Genomic DNA, 25,493 nt, shown 5'->3' with positions numbered 1-25,493 from the left:
TTTTACTAAAAGAAATAAATTAGTGTCAGATTAACTTTATAAATATTTTCTTCTCGTAGTTCAATGTCTAGGTCATTCATCCATGCAATGGCCGAGTAACTATACTCTGCAGAGTTAGAAGCTTTAAAGAAATCGTGAATTGTATCATATAGTCCATGGAACTAATAACTATATACCTAATTTATATGTGTTGTAGACATAGTTATAGTAGGTTTAAATAGATATTAGATAAATAGTTAGAATAGTTATTGAATTATATATTATACGAATTCGTAAATAGTATAGGTAAAATAATTAATATCACATTCAATTTACAAATAACTTAAATTTCGATCAGCGTTTTTTTAAAAAAAAAATTCTAAATAATAGCCAATAGGTAATACCTAATGGCTAGTTATACAGTATTTTGTAGGTAGACGTAGAACTGTGGTAGAATAGTACCTACACAAGAAGACAGAAGACGTAGCAGTAGTCAGTTACTGGTGTAGACAGTAGTAGATTATCTATGTATATATAAATATATATTACGATATTTTATACCTACTTACAGGCTAGTGACTACAGTATGTTATTATAGAACTGTAAGTTGTATTACTATGTTGGAGTGACAACAATATAAGTATACGGTGAGTGGGGATTCTCTTTAAGGTGGCGGCCGTTCGTCGTAGCGGTCGGTCGCACTGCTGCCGTGAATCGTGTATCTGTTACCTCCACCCCGGTGGTGTCGGGCTATGCACTGTTTCTGAGTTACGTTTCGTTTTTCACTTTTTTAGTCGCTCCGCAGTTCGCAATTGCGCGCGCAACAGTAAGTTGTCACGACGACGTTTTCACCAATAGTTCGTTATCACTAGCCGTTCGTGTTTTTTATCAATCTCACAGTTACGAAAACGAAAATATTTCCATTGCTCTGCAATTCGAGCATTTGAATAATCGAAAACGGTTTTCATACGGTTCGGTCACTGTAAAATTTTTTGACTATTTTCCTGCTCGTCGCCGCGGGCTGATCAGTTTCTGCACAATCAATGAGTGTTTTTTTTTTGTCTGGTGAAATTTTGTGCAATAAATGAGTTTTTTCCCCGAAGTAGGTCGCATCGATATCTTTTTTTTTTCTTCGCGACATACTAATAGTGTTCAATATTCCGCGCAAGCTAATAAAAAACATCAAACGGCTTATCATTGTTAATGCGTTGTCCGCGTCTTTGTCAGGAAACATTAAAAAGTGGATGTATCTATTTCGGTGAGTAGGTAGTCTACACATTATAATTTGTTGGTAATCACTATTTATTATTACTGTATTTTACTATGATTGCCTGTGTACAATTGTTCTGTTAATCAGTTAATGTTATTTATCTACACTATAATATTTTTTTATGAGCTAACAAACATAGGTACCTATAGAGTCTTGTGCTAAAAAATGGTTTAATATAGGTACATATTATTTTATTCATACTAAATTTTTTAAATTGTATAGATTAGAACTATGTATATACCGATGATACCTGATAGACATACACTAGGAAATGATGTATCGTAATATATCTAGTATCTACCTACTATTAATTTTAAATGTTTAAATATGGCTTGGTTACAATATTTGTTCTACTTTATTGTTTTAATCTAATTGGTCTACTATTATAGTCCTGCTGCTCTAAAGTTAAAATATAACACATATTTTATGTGTATGTATAAGTAATATATTTGCTTAATTAATTACCAAGGTATTTATTGGTACAAATTATTACTGTTCAATGTTCATAGCTCTTTTTGTTTGATTAAATGAAATAGAATTATCGAGCTAAATACTAACCTATATAATACCACTATAATATTCATATGTAATTATCTTAAAAATAATATTCTACATTCTGATCTACTAAAGTACCTAACTATACAAATATATATGTTTTATTGACAGCAAATGATATTGTAATGTACAGCATGTAGGTATGCATCCATAAAATAAAACAAAAATTACCAGATTACCTTTTTTTTTCTAAAGTGTGAATCTATTAAATATAAACAAATAATTTATTTTAATACTCATCTTTCAAATCTTGATGGTTGTTGAGTGCCAAAAGGAATCAGACTGGTTGTATAATATATAATAGGTATACAAGATATATTTTATGATTCTTTATCTTTTCTTAAATTAATAATTTTTAAAACAATTTTATTTTTTAAGTATAAAATTATTACCTATATATATTCATATATTATGTAAATAGAAAAATCAACGTTTACCTACATTTTAAAAGTTGTACGTGATATATATATATATATATATATATATACAATATTTTATTTCCTTAAAATTTAACTTAACTTTGACAATTGTTCAACATAATAAATAAATTTTACAAAATATTGTAGATATCTACTAATTACTAAGTACAATTTGTTTTTATTATTGTTAGGATAAATCTCTTAAATATATTTTATAATATTTGTATATACTGAATTCTCTTGACTTTTGAGAGTAACATATTCTGTACCTACTAGGTACTTAGCTATACATTTTTAAGTTAATTATGGTTTTCTAAATTTAGATCCTAATGATACTATTATTAATAAAAATAATTATACCTCTATGCTCTGCTTATTGAAAATCCTCGAGGAAATCTTATGCCAAAAAAAATTGTTAATTGACACATATTAACTATTACCTTCAATAGTATTGCACAATTTAAATTTACATTCAAATATATTATAAAATAGGTATTTATTAATTTATAATTCCTCAAATTTAAATATAATTTTCTCATATAAATATCTTGACTAGTACATATTAAATCAAAGCTAAAGATTAATTATTCATATTACCTAATTAACTTATTTTTTTTTCTCATTAATAATTTGTCAAAAATTGAAATAATTTCTAATTACAATGTTTCTAAAACAAATATGTAAATACTACCTTATGTAATTATAAATATACAAATTATTTTCAATTATTTAAAATAATAAAACTGGACTATGACTCTAGATATGAATATAATAAAAGTTCAAAAAAAATTAATATTTACTTATCTAGGTACGTGACCAATAAAATATATGTATGAAGTTAATTAATAATATTTTGTCATTAATTTTAATGTTACCTATATTTTATAGGTATTATTGAAATGTTATACAGTTACAATACCTGATAGTTAAAAGAATAAATTTTATTGATTTTGTTATTTATAAAAATAAAATATACTTATTTCAGTTTATTAAGATTTTATCTGGGATTTATTTTTGCTAATATTAGTTGTTTTGGTATCATTTAAACCCTTACAATACTATAATTTCCAAAGAATTTATGTCATTGATATTATTTTGGTTAAAATCTAGTTGATCTGATTAGTATGTCTACAGGGTAGTAGGGTGGTCAGCTGCCTTCCCAGCGACTTATTGGAGGGTTTTATCATCAATCGTTTATATTAAAATATTAAACAATAATGTAAAGATTGGATAAAGTGGTTGGCTGATTCTGGAAGAGATACCATATTAATATATATAAAGTTGCAAAAGAATTAGTAACTATTTCAGTTACAAGTTGTTCGTGTGAGAGCTATTTTTCTACATTGAGTTTCATCAAAACTGTTTGGAAGCATTGTTAGCTATTGCCTATTAGTATTGAACAAGAATCTGTCTACAATATTAATATTGATGGTGTGATAGAAACTTGTAATATATTAAAATCTGTAGATAGGCATATGGCATATGTAAAAAGAACTTTTTAATTTACTGTATTTTATTACTTGTTATTTTTTACTCTTTTTCATTAATTACCTATTTGTAATAACATAAACATTTTTCCAATGTAAATCATTTTTTAATAATAATAATTTAATTGTATTTTTTTCATACCTATTCAATTTTAATGGTTAAGTAGTAAGTACCTTATTTCAGTTTCAAATAACATTAATGGTTTGCTTTATGTCCTAGCATTCCTTTAACTTGACAGTTGACATATTTTATAGTAATTAACAGAGATTTTCTAAATTTTAGATGTTTAAATATTTTTATAAAAAGTTACAGTCACAAATATTATATGTAGGTATAGATGTGATATAATAGTATAAATTTAGTATGTAAAAACTAAAATTTTACAATTTGTCTCCCCAGCCATAGAGGTCTGGACACGTTTATGCTGATCACTATTTTTATATTTTTGGGTTATAAGTACACAATTATAAATAATTTTGAAGAAGTAAGTGTTGTTTAAATTATTGTATAAAAAAAAAATTATTTAGCCAAAATAATATTTCGAATTATCAACTAAAATTTGTACAGCTTATTTGTTTTTAAACAATGAGGGACCAGGTTAAAGTTATAAACAAATCGTTAGAAACATCTACTGTTTTCATCAGAACATTATTGTATTTTTTATTAAGGGATCTATTTTTAATTTGTTTAGGTTATCCAATATAGCCACAAGGGTGAGTTAAAAATAACATTTGTGATGTTTATTTATTACTATAGTATCTTCATCAATTGCATTGTGTAAGAATGGTATTTTATGGTATTTAATCATATATAATTGATAAAATCAGCTAAACTGTTGTGTTAAATTTGAAAATTGTCTACTGTAGTAAAATTTTATTATAAACACTTAAATATTAAGAACATGATCACAAAGTTTATAATCGATATGATAAAATAGTAGATTCAATAATAGTATATTCCTGCTAGAAAATTGTAGATGGTAATTGGTACTTGCATTTTATGTATAAAGCTATTATATATATATATATTTTTTTTTTAATTAATAGCTTATATTCCATTGAAAAGACTATAATCCGATCCATAAAGTAAAATAAAGTGAAATAAAATTGAAGAAAAAAATAATGTTTTAATTTACATCATTATATCATTTATATTTATTAAAATGTTGACTGTGGTTTCTATATAACAATTTTGATACTATTGATATTTTGTATATTTTTGTAACTTACTAATGTAAGCTTATTATTGTATTATATTTGATTTCTGCAATATTATCATTTTTGGAAAAATGTATAATGGATTTCCAATTATCTAAAAATTGTCACATTTCTTTATTATTTACAAACTAAGTTAGACTATTACATTATTATAATTATAATAATTGTGTCAATTTTTTAGAACATATTTTGAATAAAGTAAATAAATAAAAAATAATAGTAGGTAGTAGCATTGGTAATAGTAAATATGTTATAAAAATAAAAACAATTTAAAATCATATAAATATGGCTCTGTGTGATATTTTTGGATATTTTTATGTGGGAATAATTTATGCATTTTTATTTTTATGCCTAAAGTAACTACCTATGTTATATAAATACATTATTCATTAGAATCTTGATCTCAAAAAAACAAGGAAATAAAAACTAATACATCCTATACAAAATAAAATATATTTATTAATAACTAACATATTAATGCACAAATATTTCAATGATTTTTATTTTTTTTATTTATCTAGATTCTACTATTAACTATATTTGTATGAAAGATCATTATAATAATATAATATAAACATAACATCATCATCATGTAAAAAAAAATTAAAATAATTATGTACACTCAATAAAATAAGAAAAAGCTATTTGCATAAAACAAATTAGTAATCCAACATTATTAATCAGTTTTAGATTTATTGTAGATTAAATTGTCCATTATTTTTGTAAATTTTGTTGTTATATAATATTTACTTTCGTGTATTCTTTTTAGGTTCATTTCATTGTAGGATTTAAATTAAAATGATAATTTTATTTAATCAAAGTAAAATATATAAAAGTAAAAATATTTCGTCAATAGACAAATTTTATGATCATATTAATTAAATTATTTTAAACTTAGTTAAATATACACATTTAAATACATTTTGTAGGTATTATAAAAAAATCCATTTTGATGAACCAGCTATCGCTATATTTGTATGACGTGGCGAGAAAGTGGCCAACATAGCTGTATTTTATTTACAAAACGTACAATAGTATTCTATATAATTATGAAATCCGTCTTAGTCACATTTTTAATTTTGATTTATTTATTTTTAATACTTACTTAATATTATTTATATTATTAGGTATATTCAATAATTTTCACTTTTATTATTTTATTTTATTTTCATACTTTTTTTGTTGTGTACTTATATTCATCTTGTATGTGCGTATGTAGAAGATCTGTGATACCGCGTGTAGGTACTATGCGTGTCCTTTGGAGGTGAACACAGACTGAACAACTTTCACAGTAGCACACCCTTCTCTCGCGAACACGTGATGCAACTATGTCATCAACATACTCATAATTACTTATATATTATATATTGTTCATTATTCATTAATAACTGATCGATGTGTGTATTATTATCATTTTATCAACTTTGAAAGACTGATTGACTTATGACCATTTCATTTGTTTACAAAATAATACGTTCAGTACGGTTCAGTATTTTAGGAGTATTGTACTTCAGAAAATCTATTATACCTATCAATAAATAGAAATGCTTATATTTTATGTATTTCTAATGTATTAATACTATAGTCCTCAAAAAAAAAAAAAAAAATGTGATATAGTTTTAGTAAAATACATTTTTTAGCGAACAAAATTAAATGTTTATATTCAAGGTCAGCTGGTTTTTACTTGCTATTTTATATTATTCGAAGTATCTACACATACATTCACAAATAAAATATCAAGTACATTATTGTTAAAGCACTTAAAATGACGCGTATTTTGGGTGGATTTCGTGTAGCTGGATCTAGGTCCTAAAATTTACTTGATACTTAATATAACCTAATATAAGTATACATGGTTGAATATGTTTAGAGGACGCCGAACCAATATGTGTTGTACTGTTGTCTCCGTTTTATAAGCATATATTTACCATAGCCAACCTGTTCTTAGTAAAACCAATTCTGTACGGTTAGCTTTAGCAGAGTAAATTAATCTATTATATAATTTAAAGGTAATTATCTATAGGGGAGGTTAGGTTAGGTTAGGTCTCATAGTTTTTTTTTTTATTGATATCTAGATAGTAAATTCAAAAGTCAGTTATAAGAATTTTAAAATTGTAATAATTTACATACTAACTATAAATTATGTTCTTACTTTTAAGTTTAATAGTAATCTATAAAAAATATTTTAATATTAAAACTAACAACATAAAATTGGTTTTTCCTGACCGTATTACAATTACCGAATTACGCTGAGCGGCAATAGGAGATAGATGATTGTCGGATTAATAATTTTTTCCCGAGGGAAGTCAAGTTATAAGTACGCAGCTAGTTAATGATATAATTTACTAATATATAATAAGTATTAATTTATATTATTTAAATAACTAAATAAATAGTATAGATGCAATGATTTTATCTAATATTAAAGCCATGTTAGGGTACTAATAGAATAATAAATGACATAATACAGCGGTTGCCAAGCTTTTTTAGTTCGTGGCACCCTAAAAATAAAAACAACTAATTTCGCCTCTCTTGAATAAATAAATAACGAATTTATATATAAGAGAATATTGGGTTATCGATTACGCGACAACTCAATAGAAACGATGTAGCTATAGAGCTGTACATTTTCAATAAGTAATCCTGAAAATTTTGAAAACATTTTTTTCATATGGATTTCTAAATTTTTTTTTTTTAAATTACAGACAATAACCCATTTTTTAAATTATACATTTATATACCAAAAACTTACCGACTTACTTAAAAAAATGAAAATACTAACTGTTTAATATATTTTACTTATTTATAAAATAGAAATACTCAAATACTAATTGTTTAATATATTTTATTACCTTCTTAAAAATGTTCTGTTATAAAAAAAAGAAAAAGTGAATAAATGAAAAATTTCAGTTGTTGAACATTTTTAGAAAATTTCAATAAAAACAATTTTAAGTTTACGTCTCTATGTAGCTACTTTCCCGAAAATTTTAGTATAAACTTACCATATAACTGTATACAAAGTTATTGTTATTTTAAAAATATCATTATTTACCATGCAGTTCGTGACTCCCCTGTCAAGTTCTCGCGGATCCTTTAGTCCTTAGCTCCCTGCTTCTCACTGCAGTTTTGGGAAACGCTGACATAGTAACTACTTGATATAAATATATTTAAATATCCTTAGGTAGCATGGTTATAATAAAAAAATAATGAAGAATAATGATATTAGTTATTTCATTATCCTTTTTTTCATCATTCTGTTCTATACAGCTCTATTTTATTTTTCGCCCAGGATTTTCATATACTTATTTGTCTATTCATTTTTTTTCGGTTATTCTTTCAACATTATTTCTATAGCAGTTCTCACTAACTGGTGAGTCGTTTTTCCTCATATTAACATAAACAGACCCATATATTGTTTTTCATATTATCTACAATAGATAGACTCCTATACTGCCCTTAACGAATAATGTCTTATCCTCCTTAGTCCTCCACACTTTTATCTAAGCGTTCTCCTGAATTACTCATCTTCGCACTCCGCTACACCCACTCTCTGTTAAATTTATTAGTTATTACCAACATTTCAGTCTATGAAACATTCTATAGGCCTTACAACTGTTGTATACAATTTATCTTTTAATCTCAATGGCATCTTCTCTGTCACATAAAATATCAAACGTTTCTCTCTACTTTGTCTATCTACACATAGTCCATGTCTATCATAATTTAAAAAAATTCTTTTTTACTATATTGTGTCCGATCATATAAGTAATTTAACCCATTAATTCCATGTACTACTTCATCCCTATCTTTATTACATGACGATATCTTGCCTTATATATTAATAAATTAGGCTGACTACTCACAGAATCGTTGTTTGTACTTATACAATAATTTATTATTAAATATAATATATAATATATACTCTACTATATAGTTTCTCAATAACGAAGTATACTCAAAACATATTCAAAAAATAAGGTACACTTAAAACCTATTATAAAGTATAACGAGTTTTCCATTTATATTTTATTTACTACAGTTTGTCAACATTAATTATTATATTATAGTTTTAATATTGCATAATATACCTATAAGAAGTATAGATGAGTTGTTTATTTATATTAATAATATAGACGATTTGTATTGTATAAATTATTAGTTATTACTTATTACTCATTTTTCAAAAGTAATTTATAATTACGAGTACTACCTAAGTCATAATAAAACATGACTAGGCTATATAGTATTACATACACTTTGAACTAACTGTTAAGTTAATCTTATTGATATTTCAATGCTATCTCAGTTAAATAGTATATTATATTATGTACTAAAATGCATCAAATACTCAATTATATATTTTAAAGCCATAGTTATTCTCAAAGTCATAGTCATACCACGCAATTAATAATATTCAATTTATTTAATCAGTTTTTTACATCACTGACTACTTTAAGTTATCATTCTTCACATTAATTAAACAAAATGTAATAAAAATAATTAATCAATTATTATTTATTGTATTATATTAGTCATATTAGATATAAATATAATTAAATGCATTTCGATGAACATTTTAATATATTTTTATTTAGCTGCTTAAAAGTATATTTAAGTAAATCAGTATCTCTATTATATTACATTCTACAGTATTACAAAATAAAAATTTATTAAATAATCAATCAAACAACTGGAAACAAGCTTTTGCAGAAGGTATAGAAAGGTTTCGAATGTAGTATATTTTTGAATAGGGCTGCATAATGGTTGTGCTAAATTTCAAATGTTATAGAAGTGCCAAAATATTTTGAAATCTAGCTATATTATTGCAACAAAATAAAAAAAAATTAAATATTTACTAAAACGTTCAAGTTTCTAAGGGTTTTTTTTAGTTATAACACAAAAAACAACTTGATTTTATAAAATAATGCCGTATATATTCCTATTTTTCTGCAATTTTTTTTTATTAATTTTTCAAATTATTAATAAATATTTCAATTTTCTTAAAGCACAAAACGTAATAGATACGAAAAAATATAATAAAAAACCAACAAGTACATTTCTTACTCCGCACTAACTAAAATAAAATTATTTTTGGCTGAAGATACTTTGTACTTTGTGTATTAATTTCTTCCAACTAAATTCCATTCATGTTTTATGTTTATATAACTTAAACGATTTTATGTGTTAGTTGTATTTGTAGTATTATTTGCAAATATTTTAATGACTTAATACGTTGTAATGTTGTATAATAGTTAGTTATGAGTGTTATGACCACCAGGTATTGTAAAGCAATAATTATGGACTTCATCTAACTTATGATGGACTAACAAGCGATTCTATCTCCAATTACGAATATTATCCCCAACAATATATAATATATTTTTTAATTAATTTCTTCAAATTACGTAAAACTTCCGATTTTAGGTTAATTTAATACAAGTATACAACTAAACAACAACATAATTAACCTTCTGTATATTATCGAAATTATTAATATCTAAATTTCTTTCCGATTTCACTTCTATTATTAATCCCCTCCTTTCTTTTCTTAACATAGTCTTCAAAAAAATGTACTTCTCCGTCATATTATTATGCTTTGGTCTACATTAAATGATTGTAGTATTGTAAACGAAATTCGATTTTTTTGTCGTATGTACAACATGTACAACGTTATATATATAGATTAAATATACCAAGTATCAACTAACTTAAACTATGGTTGAACACTTCAACCATATTATATTTAAAATAGTAATTTTGTTATATTGTATACTAGGAGTAATTAGATTATCAAAATAATTTTAAAATTATAAAAAATGTAATTTGGTATTTGACTTGTCAAGTCATGTTTTGCTTATCTTAACGCAGCATACTATGATGTTAAAATATTATATAAATCGGTGACCAATCGTCCCTATTGAAAATATTATTTTAACCGTTGTTTTATCTTTTGTTAAATTTTTATTTTTATACTAATCAAAAATTTTAAAAAATATTTAATGTTTTTTTCTTATTTCTAATGAAGTTATAAAGAATAATATACTTATACTCAGCCTTCAATAAACAATTCTTTATTATTATTTATTTATATAAAAAATTAATACCAATTACATTGAAAACACATAGATATAGTGAATACAATAAATAATCAATATAATAGATACAATGAATCATTACTCAAAAGTAAATATTCTTAATGATTACTTGTAAATTTCAAGTTGAATTTGAATAAGGTATAATGGTAGATTAATTACTTCCTTAATACTATATGTATACTTAATGTATAACATATTTATGTAATATGTATGCATGTTTAATTAATAATTTAAATTCATATCGATTTTTATTTATTTATTTTACTTGTTAATATAAGTTATAACTTCTTTTGTCCATTGTTGTGTGCATTGGAAACCAAATGAAAAAATTAAATCAAACATCTCAAATGCATTCATCTTATTAAACTTTATTCAGTGAGAAAAAAGTACTACGCGAATACAGAATTTAAATTATTTTAAGTTTATATTTTCGTTGATAATAATGTAGTGTTAAAAGTAGGTATTTCTTGATTCTAAAATATGTAATAATTTTGGTACATTTATTAATTTTGCTAACCTAATAACCTAAAAATAATACGCAATAAATTACATCATACACAACGCATATCAGAATAATGTATTTGTTTTAGAACATGGAATTATTGTATTACTTCATTTTTAATTTTCATTGTTTTAAGATAAGAATAGTAAGAAAACAAATGACCACTAATTATATAAAAAATCTGTGCAAAAGACACGAATGAGAGATAAACGAAATCATTAAGTGATGACACTTTTTGAGTTACTAATAATTTTTAAAAGTGTTATAAAATTAATTCTATATTTGTAAAGCTCTAAAAACGTTTTGTAAATTATTCATATTTGTTAACTTAGTTTATGCATATAATTTGAGATGTATTTTTTTTTCGTCCTTTTTAAACGTTTTTATTATGCTATAATTAAACTGAGAACACGTATTAATTTATTTCTATTGATTAATTACAATTATAAAAACTTGTGAATCTTGGATATTATGAATATAATATATATATATATATATATATATATCATATAATATGCATATTATATATAATATAGCATTGCACTAAATACATCGGAAATAAATACAAATATTTTTCATTCATTGGTAGAAAGTTAGCATAGTTCAAGGAAGATTAGTTACGGAATTTATATTTTCCCTTTTATTGCATGTGCTTGAAAAATTATAGAAGTTTTTTTATGTATATTAACCATATTATACTATACTTCAGTACGTAACTGCTTATAAATTATAGTAAAAAATAACAAGTCTAATTTTGGTAATTCGTGTGTATAAAAAATGTTACTCAATCATTGTGTGTACAATGGACCTAACCATTATAATTTCTAATATTATTTATTATTTTTTTTAATAATAACTACAAAATTTTCTAAAACAATATTTAAAAATTGCTCTTGATTTTAACTTGTTTCTAGATGCTGCCATTTCAAAAGATATACTTCCGATAAAACCACACAATATGTATTATGACACTCCAAGCTAGAGTTCAACAACTAGAGGTAAATTATTAACTATGTAATATTTATGTACATGTATAAACAACAACAAAACTGTTTCATTTAAATATAATTCATCAGTAATTATGATAATTATTAATAAACTAAAATAATTATAAATTATTCTTAGTTTCAAGATATATTGCTATTACTTATATTACATTATTAAATTTAGATTATTTATTATTATTTAGATATGTCCAATGATTTGATAGTTTTAATTTATAAGATTTTTTTTTCGCTGATTTTATGGAACCAACAAAATATTATGATATACAAACATAATTATGAGCATTATGACCAATGAGTGATTATTTTAAACTAGTTATATTTAATAGATTTTAGTTTTTATGGTACTTTATAGTTAACTTAGCCAGTTATATTTTCTTTTATATAACTTATTAATTCAATAATTATCAACATATATCTAATAGTATTTTCACTTATTTAAATTTATCGTTAAAAATTTTTTAAATAAAACATAAATATTTAGGTAAACAATTTATGATAACGAATAATGGTAAATTGTCCAACAATTTAATCATCTTTACCTATTCTCGTAACATAATGATTAATATAAATGTTTTTTGACTAAACACACACTCATTCGCTGGGTATCTCCGGTGATTCTAGACCCGGGATCCGGAGTCAAGGCCATCTGTGGTATTTTTAATCGCAAAACCTTACTTAACTTAAATTTCATTTGTTATTTAGATATAAATATAAACACATTTGTTTTCTATCTATTGAATATTAATACGTACATTCAATATAATATATTATATTATACTACCTTCAACGAAATGTACACAACTTAAAACAAAAAAAAAGATAAAAATTACTAGAATACATAGATTATAGGTGCTGTTTATGTGTTCAAACACATTTTTACTTACATATAATCGCATATTATGTGCCTAAATAATTGCATGGATGCTAAATGGATTGTTCTGACGACATTTATTTTGTTATCTCTGTCTTTCCGACGTGTATTACACAAATAATCTTGCTTTGCGTTCCTATTGCAACATTATGCAAATAGGTTAAACATTTTTAGTTAAGAATACACACTTAAAAAACCGATTTACCGATTAACCGGCTAACCGACTAAGTAACACTTTTTAAGTTGGTGCAGAGATCGTGCGAATCGTTCATATTAGATAATTTGATCTATTTGGAATCCGCTATGAAAGCCACCCTAAATAAATTCTCTAGTATATTAAAAATCTAACTAAAAAATAAAATGTAGACAAGCTAATTTTAGATTCCTAATATATAATATAATAAATGTATTAATTTTACAATGATGTATGTTTTTTTTATTTATGTTTATGTGTACACCATAATTTGTCGAAATAATGTTTTTATTTAAAACTTAGGGGTGGTTTCCGGTGGCAAAGTGAATATCCGTGGTGCATTATAGAGATCAAAAGTAAGAAGTTTCCGATAATTTTCAAAAGCATTGAAAAAAATCACGAAAAAGTGACGACAAAATTAGAAATTTTACTCAAAACTAGTTTTCTGCAAAATCAATTTTCAATTTTTTTATATAATTGTAACGAATCACTGTAAATACTTGATATTTTCTCCGAATGCTTAAATTAGTGTTATCTATACACGGTTAATTTTCAAAATATTATGAATTTTTTGACAACTGAAATTTTCGATTTTTCTAAGTATTTTTTTTTTTTGAAATGTTGATAGCAAAATGTTGGGTGCTTAAAAATCTTAAAAATTTAATACCAGACTGTTTTTAGTTGTTCTTATTGTAGTTTAAAAAAAATCAAAAATCGTTCATCATCATTTTTTTTTATAAGCGTTTAAAGGTCAAATTTTTACGAATAATGTCAAAATTACGAAAATTTGTAAGTAATTTTGTACTTGAAAATTCCTAAAAAAATTTGTTATTATATCTTATAGCTTATAAGGTTAAAAAATTCAACACAATTTTCCATACGTTTTCCTCCAAATAACTATAAAGAAAGTTCGAGCGTCATACCTAACAGCGTCTGAATTTAAATTTTTCACGAAATCGAGTTATGGTTAGGTTAAATAAGTATAAGTCGTAGATACTTGAAACTTTCACCAGTTATTAAGATTGACATTTTCTTAACATATTTTAATAATCAAAACATTTTGCTTAATTTAAGGTTATTTATAGGCATAAGAAATATTCGTTTGTTTTTTTTGATAAATGTTGATAAAAAATGTTTAGGTTGGTCAAAATACTTGAAAATTTTAAATTTAATACAAGGTTCCTAGTGTGTTAGTCTTATAGTGATTCAATTTTTTTTTTATTATTATTAACATTTGAAGCTCATATTTACAAAATTCATCAAATATCATGAATACTTGCAAATTATTTTGTAGTTGAAAATGTATAAAAAAAATTTTGTATAACTAGTTTAGAGTTGAAAATGTAATATAAGGTTTTACATAAGTTTGAATTACAATAATTATAAAATAAGTCAAGCGTTGGCCAATTAAAACAATTTTGTCTTAAGTTTAAATTTTTACAAACATGTAAAAAAAAATCAGAAATAACTGGAATTACATACCTAGTGTAATATTATATAAGACATAGAAATGAAATCAATGAATGGGTTACGCAGTACCTATGAAGGTTTCGGAGGAACTTGAAACATGTATCCACTACAAATTACAATTATAAATTGTGTCAAAATAAAAATGTATTTATTTTTTTAGGGCGTCGAACTACCACGATGCCGTCTATGCAAATGTTTGGACGTAGATGGCTTGCCGGTACAGACGACTTAGTGTTTCCGGGATTATTGGAACTTTTAATGCGGGGAATATGGTGAGTTATTGGCTATTGCTATATATTTATATATGTTTTTCTTTAAATAAAACATTTATTATAAATACCAAAAAATTTAATACTTATTATTAATAATAGAAAGTTTTTGGGCGTTTTTATTTTTAAATATTCATAATATATAACAGTATTAATCATAAATTATTCCAAAAAACTATCCTTTGTTTGAAATTTAATTGGCGTAGGTGACTAAAAGAAGATAGATTTAAAAAATAATAATAATATTTATAATAATTACCATACCTTACCTAATATATGAGATTTATAAATGAATATCGATCTGGAGTGAAAATGTCAATTAGAAATGGTACTATTATTTGAGCGATTGCAATTTGTCAAATTATTAATAATATGTTCTGATGTTACTTCGTTTCGCTAATTATTGTCAGTATCCGACACTTGGTGAAAAACCACGTATACAATTTTATAGATTTTATACTTATAAGTACTATTTTAACATAAAAAAAACCGCCAGACACTCAGGTGGAAATATATTATCTCGAAACCATCATATTATGTGTAGAATAAATCTTAAATGTATGATGCACGAGTTATTATATAATACTAAATTCTGAGATTCTTTTGCTAAATGGTTTCCTTTTCATGTGTTTCATCTTTCATGGCATTATTTTCAATCGTTTGTTAACTATGTTAAAAATTGTTTTATTCATAACAGTTTCTTAATTTATTTTAAAATTAATCAAAAAAAAGTATATAGATTTTATGGTATATATATGATAATTTAAATAAATACACAAACCCACCTATAATAATGTGCTATGTGGGTAAACAAGAAATATTAAATCTAATACGTCCACATTTGAAAATTCGAAGACCCTCTTTCTCCCTGTCAAATTATTATATACCAAATTTATTATTAAGTTAAACAATGTGAACAAAAATTGATAGTACTGATCATTGATCATTGGTCTGGCGCCTGGCGCATGAGCGTAGGTAGGTAATATTTTCAAAGGGGGTTCTGGTCTAGAATTACTCTGGATATACATTAAGTTTAATTCACAATATTTATTATAAATTTGTATTATCTTTAATTTCGTGGGGTGTTTGAACACCCAAGCACCCTTTATACTTCCCGTAGTTTGGCGATAATTGCATGAATATTCTGGTATCTACACATATTATAATATAATTATTAATTAATTATAATGAGTATATGAAAATAGGATTTTTATACCGCGCAAGCTTAGCCACAAACCCAAAAGTCCCAATAACGACTCTTATTTCAACATTATAATAATTTTATTAATAAACAATTACCTACCTACTCCAATAGTCATATAAAATGGTCTTATGTTTGGTCAAACAGTGCTGTACGCTAGTGGTTTTATAGATTTGACTGACTCTCTTAGGTATTACTATTATTATAATATACTATATTATGCATAGGCATAAACTGGGGGAGCGAGAGAGACACCTGCCCCCTTGATTTTTTGTTAAATGTATTTATTAAGTATATTTAGACTATAAGTATCTTTAAGTATACGGTATATCGACATAAAATAGATAGTTTGCCCCTCTCCATAAAAATTACACAAGTTACGCCTATGATTATTATGTGTTTAATGTATGTATTCAAGAAAATAAATAAATTTATTTTATTATTTAAATTTATTTTCTTATAGGTTTTATGCGTTTATTACATTATGAAATAAATAAATTATTTACGTAAAAAACGCATAAAACTTATTGATTTAGGAAAGTATTTGAATTAATTAACGATTTATTTATTTTCATTGAAAGATATATGCCCATGTGTTCCTAACATAATGTATAAAAATGGTATTCATTCCATTAAATATTCATGAAATGTTATAGAATAACATATTATATTTTATTATTGTGCATTTGTACCTATTATACGCATTAATTAAAAAATGTACCCTCTTAACAATTGCTTTTTTAATTTATAACATTATGTATACTATCTTATACATTTAATATTATTACTTACTTATTGTCTTATTTGCCGGAAACTAAATACAAATATTTCAAGGTGGTCGTCTAATTTGTACTTTTGATAATACGCTTCTAGGTAGACAGATACATATATTTAGATATAAGAAATGTTAGTATATTACCAACATAATTGCGTCTATTTTGATGGCAATCATGTACTTATGTGTGTTCGTGTGTATACCTATTATATATCCATAATGTCTATCATAATAATAACTGTATAATGTCGACAATATTTTTTTTTACCAACATCACGCATAGGTATAAGAATATAACGTAATGTACTATCCTTGTCCTTTTTATAATGTCTGTACAAATATATATTACCAAGTTGGTACATAATAATAATAACGATTAACGATCACTATTGTGTTTTAGAATTTCTATATTAACCTCAAAGAAATATTACTATTTTTATGGTATAGGACATAGTTTTTCATATATACTGTTCAATACCAAGTCTCATAAAGAAAACTTAAAAATCCCAACGTCTTGGCTGAATTTCTGAACCAGTATAACGTCGAATTATTTCTAATATATTATATAATACGAGTAGTATTCTACCCAATAGTCATAATTTTCTCCAGTATTATCGAAGTATAAAAAATGTTGTATTTTTAATGTCATGCACTTATTATTAGTTATTTGTCTAAATGAGTAATAATCGTTATAAATGTTAGTGAAATAGTAATACTATTATAGCTAATATTAAGAAATTATTATTATTATTTTTTTTTTTTTAGTGGTCACTAAAAAATGTATTTTTGACTGTGAATAATTTTTCTAAAAATTAGTTAAAAAACATTGATATTTTTTTATAGTTAATAATATTTATATGGGTGTATTATATTTTTTCACGGTACCAATTCTAATTTTTTTCAAACAAAAATGATTATTTTCGTCTTTAATTTCACAAATAAAATGTTATAAAGAATTAAAAAAGACAAATTAGAGCACTGAATCAGATATTTTTAATTTTACAGTAGGCAACAAAAATTTATTATCAATCATCAAACAGTTTTTATTTATAAATGAAAAAATAGTCAAAATTATCTAAAACTTTTTAGTTACGTATTTTCTTCTCAAAAATTTACTATTTACTTTGAAATTATTAAGAAATTTTATCAATACTACTTTTAAAGTAAATATTATATTTGTTAAATTTCTATCTACGAGTACATATAAAGATTTTAAGTATATAAAATTCATTTATTTTAATTATGTGTATAATAATTTATTATATTATTTTATAATTTGAGTTATTCTTGAACATGTTTAATTTTAAATAGTACAATACTGTATCATATAATATATTACTTATATTATACTTTTATTATTCATTATTAATTACAATCTGAAGAATAGCAGTCGATACACCGTACATACACACTTAATTCACTGTCAAAACTATTTCGTTATTGTAAACTTCTTTAGTGTGCTCAATATGTTAGGACATTTTCATACGATTTAATCCTATAAATGTTTATATAATTTCTAAATTGTTTTAGCACATAGTTATGGAAGTGAAATTATGCTATAAGTGTATTCTATACAATTATAATATAAAGGAAGATAAGTATCTAATTTTGTTGAAATTAATTAACTAAACGTTTTTATTAAGTAAATATTATGAAACAATACTTAACATTAGTCTGTTTATTAAATTAGTTATAAATAACGTATCCTAAATTCCTAACTATGTGTAACGTATTTAATACCATTTCTAATAACTTCAGAATAAATAAGCAAAAATGCCTCTAGTACACTAGAGGTTAAATTATCATTAAAATATTATTTGTATAATATAACATCTTTTAAAAAATTTAAAATTTAAATTCATGTTCTCTGTTATATGGTATTATCCATTTCATAAAAATTTACTGTTTAACGACCCCCCAAGCCTAGGATATATTTTCCTAAAAGGTGGTTTATGTTTTAATAACGCGAATACCCCAAAATTAAACCATGTACTATGTAGGTACAGAAAATACCAATTTAAACAATTGTCAACTATGGTGTATGTTTCAAGTCTCTACGACTGTCGACTAGTAATTTTTAACTATAATAAAAATCTAAAATTATTTGAATTTTTTAACTTAAGATATAATTACAAATTTTTTTAGGAATTTTCAAGTAGAAAATTACTTGCAAATTTTCGCGATTTTGACATATTATTCGTAAAAATTCGATCTTTAGGTACATAAAAAAAAAATATGACTAACGATTTTTGATTTTTTTTTTTTTTTTAACTATAATAAGAATAATTACATAAGAGATCTAGTATTAAATTTTGAAGTTTTTTGTACATCCAAAATTATGTTATCAACGTTTCAAAAAAAAAATTCTTAGAAAAATCGAAAATTTCAGTTGTCTATAAATATAGCTCAAAAACGCCAAAATATTTTGAAAATTTAACCATGTATAGATAACACTAATTTAAACATTTGATGAAAATCTCAAGTATTTACAGTGATTCATTTTTGAGTTACAATAACATAAAAAAATCGATATTGTTGAAAACGGGTTTTGCGTTAAAATTCCAGTTTTTCTCTAATTTTTTTGTGGTTTTTCCCGATGCTTTTGAAAATTACCAGAAACTCCTTACTTTTTACCTCTATAATACACCAAGAATATTCATTTTTCCATCGAAAACTACCCCTGAAGTTTTAAATTGAAGCATTATTTCAACAAGTTATGGTGTATATACAGACATACAAAAAAAAACACACATCATTGTAAAATCAATGCATTCCTCACTTCGTTCAGAATCTAAAATTATTCTATTCGCCACTAGTTTAACTTATAATCAAAACGTTCACAGATTGGGTTTTGTAGACTTGATGATGAGATAAAAAAGGAATAATGGAAATTCTCGACAATAAGTGACTACTCTTCTAATAAATATACGTTACATATAATACTTAAATTGACTGCTAATTTATTAAAATTACAACTTATATTATATGTAAATGTCAACCTCAAGGCTTGTCTGATGACAATTATACTTATATTTAAAATGCACAATCATATTTATTAACTCGAACAATTCTTATTTGTACCTTATTGACCTTAATTAACCCTGTTATAGACTATAGTACTAAATTTATCCAATTATTGAGAAAGAAAATTCTTCTTGAGATTGTTACATACCTAGACCATTTTTTTTAAATTATGGAATGTAACCAGGCAACATGAAAAAATAAGTGTAATAAACCAGAAAATATCACTAGTTAAGATAGTTAAAGGAAAAGCGAAGCGTGTATATATTATTATAAATATTAATATTATACAATATAAATAATTTCATTCTAGACGGCAAATTCGGAAGTGTAAAATTAAAATCTTATAATACTTAAATTGCGCGCCGCGTGTATAATAATCGGAAAGCAATGACATGGTCAATCAACCGGAAGAAACGGTAGCACACAATTTTAAATTACTCCGTCTGGTTCCGGTATAGTGATAGCTTATATTAATAGTGGGGGTTATAATAATTTACAAACCTGAGATCTGTCGAGTGGGAGCTGAGAAGTTTAGGTGAGAGTAGAGAAGCTATTAAGTATTAACTAGGTATTTCACTATCGACGGGTGCGCTAAACACCAAACACGTCTCTGAAAAGACGGCTGTATGTTCCTATATACAATACTTCGATTGGAAATGATAGATTAAACAAATCGTGGTATTTAACGGTATTGCCACCGAATCGATTTGCCCATGTACATTTGAATAATTGAATTATTTATCGTGTCGACCTCACAATGGTCGTTGCCGGTGTGCCGGACGTCGGCTTTGTAATGCAGTTATAAAGACAACAATGAGTCGAAATTATGATACGCACATCACGAAATGTTTCCTTATTCAAACCAAAACTACACAAATACAAAACAATATAACAACGCTGTTGTTTAATATTATACAATATACCTACCTATTTTATCTATACTATACCTAACAGCTAATAGTTACCTGCTAACGAATAAATTATTATTATTTTAAGATTAAAAATATAATCATTGGCTATGCCCTAAGCGTATACCCAATGTGTCTTAGCTATTAATAATAATTTACTGATTTTGTCGTTTATAGGCTGACATTGATGAGTTGTGTGTTGTGCCGCTACTACCAATGGACATTCAATTGTTTGACCGGCGGTCTGTTGGTCAGAGTTTACCTGATTGGGATAGTAGTAATGCATTCAATAATCATTCTGCTTGTGATAGTTTTGGTGAATCGGAGTGCTCAGGGTGCTATATACGACACAAAAGCTAGACGTGTCGTCCCAAATTTACTAGTTGCTAAGTATGAGTTATTAAGAGCGGTTGATCAAAATTGTATTTTTTTTTTATACATATAATGTGAATATCTTTTATAGGATTATTTTACTCTTACCTGAGATTGCATTAAATGTACTCGGAACTATATGGACCTATACAAATTGTATACAATGTGATAATGAACACTTTACGAGTACCGTAGTGGAAAGTAAATATAATTCATTGTGTGTTGTTAATATTGATTATTAAAAAATACTAATGTATTAATGATTAAAAAATGTATCGATTATTTTAGTTGGAGTACTATTCAATTGGGTCATGCTGGGAGGTTTGGTATTCGTACTAGCCATGGTGTTAGATCCAGTTGGATCGTTAAAACTTCAAGAAGGTGCCAATGGTAGTGTAGATACAGATATGGTATTGCACCGAAAAGTCACCCGTATTTGGGTAAGGCGTTTCAGATGGTTCTTTTGTTGGTTGATTAGAGATGAACATTCACATGAAGCATTTTCTCAAGCAGCCGGTCAGTATTATGAACTTTGAGTTATACATTTTATTAAATATAACACCATTTAAATTTTTTTTAATCTAATTTTTTTAGGATTGATGAGTTCTATGTTCAGAAATACAGATATTGTACCATCAGATTTTATAGCTGGTTTTGTATTATTGAGAGTAAAACAAAAGCGTGAGTCCAGAGAACAAAGGCGACTTGCACTCTTAGCTGAGCAAAGATACAATTGTACCTCGAGTAAGTTAAAAATAAAATCACATAAATGCAATAATTCAAATAATTTAATGTTTTTCTTTCAGTTGTAAATGAATGTTTTACTGGAAAACCAAATTGGATGTGTCTTAAAAAAGCTAGGCATTACCTCCAATTATCTGTTGCTATTTATGGTTGGCCATTCTTGATTTATCGTTATTGTATAACAGGGTTATTTAAAATGATGCCCAAGTTTTTTTGCTGCGCTTGTTTTAGGTAAATTATTCAATTTTATTTCAACTAGAGTAAATCAATCATGATTAATTTGTTGCATAGAACTAAACCAACTGTGGTCAAAGAGGATAACTGCTGTCTGTGTAACTTTGCAGCAATTCGATACATGTCAAAATTACATTCTAAAGATATTTTATTTGCTTCATTTGTCAACCATATATTTGAACTACCGTTTTTTGTAACGGTTGATCATGAGACCAGTAGTATAGTAATCGCTATAAGAGGATCATTGTCAATGCGAGATATATTTACTGATCTGACTGCCATAGTAGAAAAATTAGATGCTCAAGGTGTTCCATCTGATAGCTATGTAATACTAATAAATCTTAAAAATAACTAGAGACTGGTCTTATAAATACATGGTTTTTTTCAATTTAGGCTCATAAAGGAATGTTATGCAGCGCAAAATATATAAAAAAAGAATTAGACGATTATAATGTTATAGAAAAGGCCTATACCAATTTTCCGGAATACAATCTTATAATCACAGGTAATTTTAATTATGAATAAATATAACATTATTAACTTATCATTGATGAATAATGTTTAATGTATGAAACTTAGGACATAGCTTAGGTGCAGGTACTGCAGTGCTCCTAGCGTTTTATATGAGACCGCTCTATCCTAATCTCAAAGTTTATGCTTTTGCTACACCAGGTAAATGACCCAGTTACTATATTTTGTACTAAAATTATTTATTAAGTTTTAAACTTTGATTTTAGCTGGATTGTTGAGTCGGGAAGCAGCACGAATAGCTGAAGAGTTCACTTTGTCCATAGGTGTTGGTGATGATATGGTTATGCACATGACAATTGATAATGTTGAAGATTTACGAACAAACATGGTGCAAGTACTACAATCATGTAGATTACCAAAAGTAAGGTTATATTTAATATTTCATAATTATATTAATACATTATTCCCATTGGTTAGATATAAGATTTAATAGATGTATATTTTAAATGCTATATTACTATTTTCATTATTTACTTTTGGGTCAACCTGGTTTCTATTAATGATTTTAATCTATATACATTTTTGAATTTTTCTCTTAAATTATTTGATTATGTTTTATTTTTAGTACCGGGTATTTTTAAATGGCTTTGGCTATGCATTATTTGGTGTACCATCAAGAGACCTTGAATCAACATGGCGCCACCGCACTACTTCAGAAATGCGTAATTCTCCACTATTATCTACACATTCACCTGTTCTGTCTATGATTACACAGAATGATGGCTTCCCAACTGATACCATTAGTAATCATCATCTAGTCCCTACAACATCATCATATCCTAATGAACAACCAATTTATATTTCATCTACTTATAATGTAATTATAACTTTTAATACATTTATAAAATTTATAAAAAAAATAAGTATTTTATTTGAAACTTTTAAGTTATAATGTCAGTTAATAAAATAATGAAAACCTATAAATCTTATTCTTAGGAATTAGCAGCCAGAAGGTACTCAAAAATTCGTTTGTATACTCCAGGACATATACTACACATAACTAAGAAAAAGAAAAGTAAAGAACAGAAAAAAGCTGATAAGTATGTTCATACACAACTAGTGGAATTTTATTTTCACTTTTCACAATTATTTAAAAGATTATTTGTTTGTACTGTACTATATACATATTTATTTTAATTGTTCATAGAAAATCTGGAACAAATAGTAATGAATATAATTATGAAATGCGATGGGCTACACCTGAAGATTTTAAAGAATTAAGAGTAATGCCCCGTATGCTATTGGATCATTTGCCAGAAAATGTTTTAAAAACTCTTGACAATGTGCTTGAAGAACAAAGAACAGAAATTGGATTTGATTTAGCTCAATTAAGTATGATCTAAGTACTAAAAAACAATTATTTACATTTTATAAAACTAGAGCTTTATTAAGTTCATGCTCAAATTCCTCTGTCCAATAATATACAAAGTTAAGGTATTATATTATAGTAAACAACAAAATTGTAATTTATATTTAAGTATAAAATATTTTTGATAAAATTTACTTAAAGGGGAGGGGGCATAATATATTCCTACAAATATTTGTACCTACAGTATTTTATGAATTGATGGTCTGATTACTGTGTGAATTGTGGTTGTTTATTTTAAATTATTATTAGAATCTCCTTAAATATAGTCTTAATTTATTTGAATATAAAATTCATATCAACAAGTCAATCTCTAATTAATGTTGAAAATAAAGTTAAACTTCTATAAGTGTGTATACAATTTAATTGTACACTTCTCGATTTAGGTGTTAGTATTATTATTATTATTATTATGATTATTATTATTTTTTTTTTTTTACTATTTTTTATTTTAATTTTAATTTATAATTATTGTTGATATTATTATTATTTCATATATTTATATATATATTTTTTAAACACTGTTTTGACCTCAATCCCTATTTTTTTTTTCAAATTGTATGTACCTCCTATACAATTTTAAGATTTTTATTTCAAAAATCTTGATAGTATTATTTATATGTGTGTATACTGATGTACTTAAACTCATTGAATCCATTCAATTGAAATTTTATTCTGTTTGTTGCCAATCTGTGTATTCAGTATTGGTTAACAGAACTAATAATCTGTGATAACTTTTATGTGTTAAGAAAAAAATTTACTGATAGGCGTACGTATTTTAAATAAATTATTATATTTTTTGTAACACATTCTAAAATTATATTTAATTCACCATGACCTGAATTATATGAATATAATGTATATTTTATTATAAAATAATAATAATATTTTTATAAATATGAAATATTAATTGTTATTGTATCCTTATTCTATTTATTCGTTAAGGACAGATATACATTTCTATGTTTTTACTTTCCTAATTCATGTAATAAAATCAATACAC

The 25,493-nt window shown here is 25.1% G+C and overlaps 1 protein-coding gene across 1 annotated transcript; it reads left to right on the top strand.

The window, feature by feature from the left end:
* Window positions 1-692: 692 nt before the first annotated feature.
* Window positions 693-25,396, top strand: LOC114123787 (diacylglycerol lipase-beta). Its single transcript, XM_027986877.2, has 15 exons — window positions 693-1,237; window positions 12,440-12,523; window positions 15,227-15,338; window positions 21,421-21,633; window positions 21,707-21,816; window positions 21,904-22,131; window positions 22,210-22,359; window positions 22,422-22,590; window positions 22,651-22,918; window positions 22,987-23,098; window positions 23,173-23,265; window positions 23,331-23,485; window positions 23,690-23,941; window positions 24,061-24,164; window positions 24,272-25,396. The coding sequence occupies exons 3-15, from the start codon at window positions 15,244-15,246 to the stop codon at window positions 24,465-24,467; spliced, it is 2,145 nt and encodes a 714-aa protein (XP_027842678.1). The 5' UTR covers window positions 693-1,237; window positions 12,440-12,523; window positions 15,227-15,243; the 3' UTR covers window positions 24,468-25,396.
* The last annotated feature ends 97 nt before the right edge of the window (window positions 25,397-25,493 follow it).

Source organism: Aphis gossypii, chromosome 3 (assembly GCF_020184175.1).
Source record: "Aphis gossypii isolate Hap1 chromosome 3, ASM2018417v2, whole genome shotgun sequence".
NCBI lineage: Eukaryota > Metazoa > Arthropoda > Insecta > Hemiptera > Aphididae > Aphis > Aphis gossypii.
The sequence above is the reverse complement of the archived record's forward strand: the minus strand, read 5'-3'. Positions and strand labels throughout refer to the sequence as shown.